At 37.2% G+C, this 2,045-nt stretch overlaps 1 protein-coding gene across 1 annotated transcript; it reads left to right on the top strand.

Annotated features, from left to right (window-relative positions):
• Window positions 1-646: 646 nt before the first annotated feature.
• LOC137744358 (uncharacterized) lies at window positions 647-1,740 on the top strand. The gene is made up of 4 exons (XM_088680907.1): window positions 647-866; window positions 943-1,085; window positions 1,178-1,327; window positions 1,468-1,740. Exons 1-4 carry the CDS (start codon window positions 647-649, stop codon window positions 1,738-1,740), a joined length of 786 nt encoding a protein of 261 aa, XP_088537033.1.
• Window positions 1,741-2,045: the final 305 nt, after the last annotated feature.

The following is a 2,045-nucleotide window of genomic DNA, read 5'->3' as shown; positions in this document are numbered from 1 at the left end:
TAGTCCCAAATTATTAAATAATGAACTTAGGCTAATTTTTTTAATTAACTTTAAAAAAAAATTAAGTAGAGTATCGTAAATTAATTTTATGAACATTTTAATCTAAAAATATTTAAATTCCGATAAATATTGAAAAATCACTAAATCACTAAATTAATACATGAAACTCATGAAACACTACGGAAGAATATGAAGATCATGATAGAGATGTATAAACACAAAATACATGAAACACATAAGACACACAGAACACATGTGAAGCATATACAAAACACATGTGAAGGACATACACGAACACACCAAAAATATGAAACACACGACACACACGAACACACATACCAAATACATACAAAACACATGAAACGCATGAAATACAAACCTACACACATGAAACTCAAACCTTCAATCATCCTCTATATAAGCATATGTTGAATATCTAACCCTCACAAAACATATTCACCAATCTTCCAACTTTCAAAGTGTTTTTGTTTCCTAAAAATCATCAATATCTCATTAATGGGTGATAGAAGAAGGTGTAGCTTGGCAATGCAAATGGCACAATACCAAGCAAGCCGTGCAACTGCAGATGCAGAGATGAACAACGAAGAAGCTAAATTTGCAAACTCGCTTATGTTATATGAGTACCATGCCGAATCTAGCTATCGTGGTTCTGTCACAGCATTCATTTGTGCAGCATGATAGAGAAGAGTGTCATGACCAGATGATGAAAGATTATTTCATCGAATGTCTAAGATATTTTTCTCATGATTTTTGGAGGCGATTTCAGATGAGGAGAAAGCTTTTTGAAGACATCTTGAATGCAGTTGTCCATCATGACCCCTACTTTTGCAAGGAAGCTAGATATCGTAAGCCGACAAAGTGTATCACCTCATCAGAAGCTCACATCTGCATTCTGGATGCTAGTTAATGGGTGTTCTGCAGACTCAACTGACGAGTATTGCCGACTTGCGGAGAGTACTGCTATTGAGAACCTGAAGCGCTTCTGTAAGACAATTGAAGCCATATATGGAACCACATACCTTCGCAAGCCAAATCGTGAAGACTTGATGAGGTTTCTACGGAAGGCAGACAAAAGAGGCTTCCCTAGCATGATAGGAAGTCTCGATTATATGCATTGGGAGTGGAAAATTTGTCTTACTGCGCTGGCCGATTTAAGGGTCGTCGCAACAAGCCAACCATCGTGCTCAAGGCTGTGGTGTCTTATGACACATGGATCTGGCATGCATTTTTCGACACTCCTAGATCAAATAACGATATCAATGTTCTTTGGTCTTCTCCTCTGTTTGATGATGTTGTCAATGGATGGGTACTAGAATAGAGGTACAAAGCAAATGGTAATAGGCATGCGCTAGGTTACTACTTAACTAATGTATTTATCCTAGTTGGTCTACCTTTGTGAAAAGTTATTGTCATCCCGATAGTGCAAAGATAAAATTATTTTCACAGAGACAAGAGTCTTACAGGAAAGATGTGGAGAGAGCGTTCGAGATCTTACAAGCTCAATGGGCCATTGTTAGATGGGCTACACACTTGTGGAATGTGAAAGACCTCCATTCAATCATGATGACGTGTATAATTTTGCACAACATGATTGTGAAAGATGAGTATGTCGAAATTGAGGAAGTTTCTGACGAAGATGTGGATGATGACCAACCAGCATATGCTAGAGTTATGGCAAGAGATGTTGAATATCTCGCTGCAACCACATACGAGACTTAACAAGATAGGGTCACACTAAGTGAGTATATGAGACATTTAAATAGAATTCAAGCTTCTCAAGGTCATGACACACTTCGCAAGGATTTGGTTGAGCATATATGGCACGAGAAGGAGAACGTTGGTGATGGATAATCTTAAGTGTATTAATGTGTTATGTTATGTAATAATTTTGCATGTACTATGTTGGTATTTTCTAGTAATAAATTGAAGTGTCTTCTTGTGACAAGTCTTTTCACTAGTACGTTGTCAAAATTATTGAAGGCCGTTTGAATTATTGAAGGCATTTATTGTACATCAAGGTGTGC

Source organism: Pyrus communis, chromosome 12 (assembly GCF_041283825.1).
Source record: "Pyrus communis isolate YQ-2024b chromosome 12, ASM4128382v1, whole genome shotgun sequence".
NCBI lineage: Eukaryota > Viridiplantae > Streptophyta > Magnoliopsida > Rosales > Rosaceae > Pyrus > Pyrus communis.
Note: the sequence above shows the minus strand (reverse complement) of the source record. Positions and strands in the feature narration are given on the sequence as shown.